This window comes from Crocuta crocuta, unplaced genomic scaffold (genome assembly GCF_008692635.1).
Source record: "Crocuta crocuta isolate KB4526 unplaced genomic scaffold, BGI_CrCroc_1.0 scaffold241, whole genome shotgun sequence".
Taxonomy (NCBI): Eukaryota; Metazoa; Chordata; class Mammalia; order Carnivora; family Hyaenidae; genus Crocuta; species Crocuta crocuta.
Window position 1 is genome coordinate 3484052 of NW_027527807.1, and position 1161 is coordinate 3485212.

A 1161-nucleotide genomic window follows, 5' to 3' on the forward strand; every position below is an offset into this window, starting at 1 on the left:
AAATGTTTGTAGAGGGCAGTAAATATAAATAAATCATGTGCACATTTGATTTATAAATGCACATGCTGTTATACAAGAAATTACATAGAGATGCGAAGCTTATTTGGCCTGTTTAGCTTAAGGGGTGCTGCCAGTCAAATGCAAAAAATATGAAATATGAAAACCAGCTAATATGTCTACAAACTAAGAATTCTAGGGAGCAGTGAGAGTTGCATGCAGGCTTAGAATCGTATTACCTTACAAATGAAAAATAAGCCTGAGTTCACGTGTTTTCCTGATGCACTCAACTACCTTGTTTGGCCACCCTTGAGCTGCACATTCCAGAAGTCTGTATTTACTGGAAAGGGCTGGTGGGGAGGGGGGTCCATGGAGAAATGTTTTTTTGTGTGTGTGCCAAGGATGCTTCTATCTATTTGTGAGTCTGCGAAACAGAAGCTCGACCAGCTTCATCAGTGTAAGCCTGTTCTATATGAAGATTCGTGGTCGGAAAGGAGTGTCCACCATCATCTCTTCAGCCATCTCTATACCCACACGATCACATTGAGACCGTCAGCAATATGCATCTTTTCCTCTCCTAAGGCCTCGCGCAGGCCAAAACGCCTGTGAGCCCATGGTTTGCTTTGCCCATCTCTCCTTATGACCAAAATATAAATATGCATCAATAAATCTCAAAAAGAAAGCACACTAAGACACAGGGGAAGAAGCCATTTACTCAACGATCGGTCAATAACCTTAGGTCACCAGCAAGTCCCTCATCCTGCATATGCGTGGTGCTCCTGATTACTGTTTGGTTGAACTGTCCTGATCATCCTATAGTACAACACACGGCTGGGAGACCTTTTAACTCTTCCTTGCCCTCACCTCGGCCTGTCGAGCTTAGGAGGGTCGGCCACACGTACCCTAACCAGATATTACAAGCGTAGTACAATAAACCAGGACGTCATGAAAAATACCCTAAGCCTTCTTNGAGCAGGGCCAGGAGAAGAGGTGAAGCAGCCGGCGTTCAGAGAAAGGGGGAGCGCCAGGGGGCGGACATGGGAGGAGGCACTTGCCATAAATCATAGCCAGGCCGGTTTCGTGCAGGAAGCGGGCCCGGCGGTGCTTGAAGAGCCAGATCGTGAGAATGGTGAGCGTGAGCAGCAGGATGAAGATGAGCAAGTT

The 1161-nt window shown here is 46.5% G+C and overlaps 1 protein-coding gene across 1 annotated transcript in view; it reads right to left on the minus strand.

The window, feature by feature from the left end:
- SLC9A6 (solute carrier family 9 member A6) overlaps positions 1-1155 on the minus strand; it is a gene marked incomplete at its 5' end in the record, with an annotated part of 49980 nt that extends 48825 nt beyond the window's left edge. The window contains one exon of the mRNA XM_077773998.1: positions 1053-1155. Coding sequence (XP_077630124.1) covers positions 1053-1155 — 103 coding nt within the window. The remainder of the gene's footprint in view (positions 1-1052) is intronic.
- Positions 1156-1161: the final 6 nt, after the last annotated feature.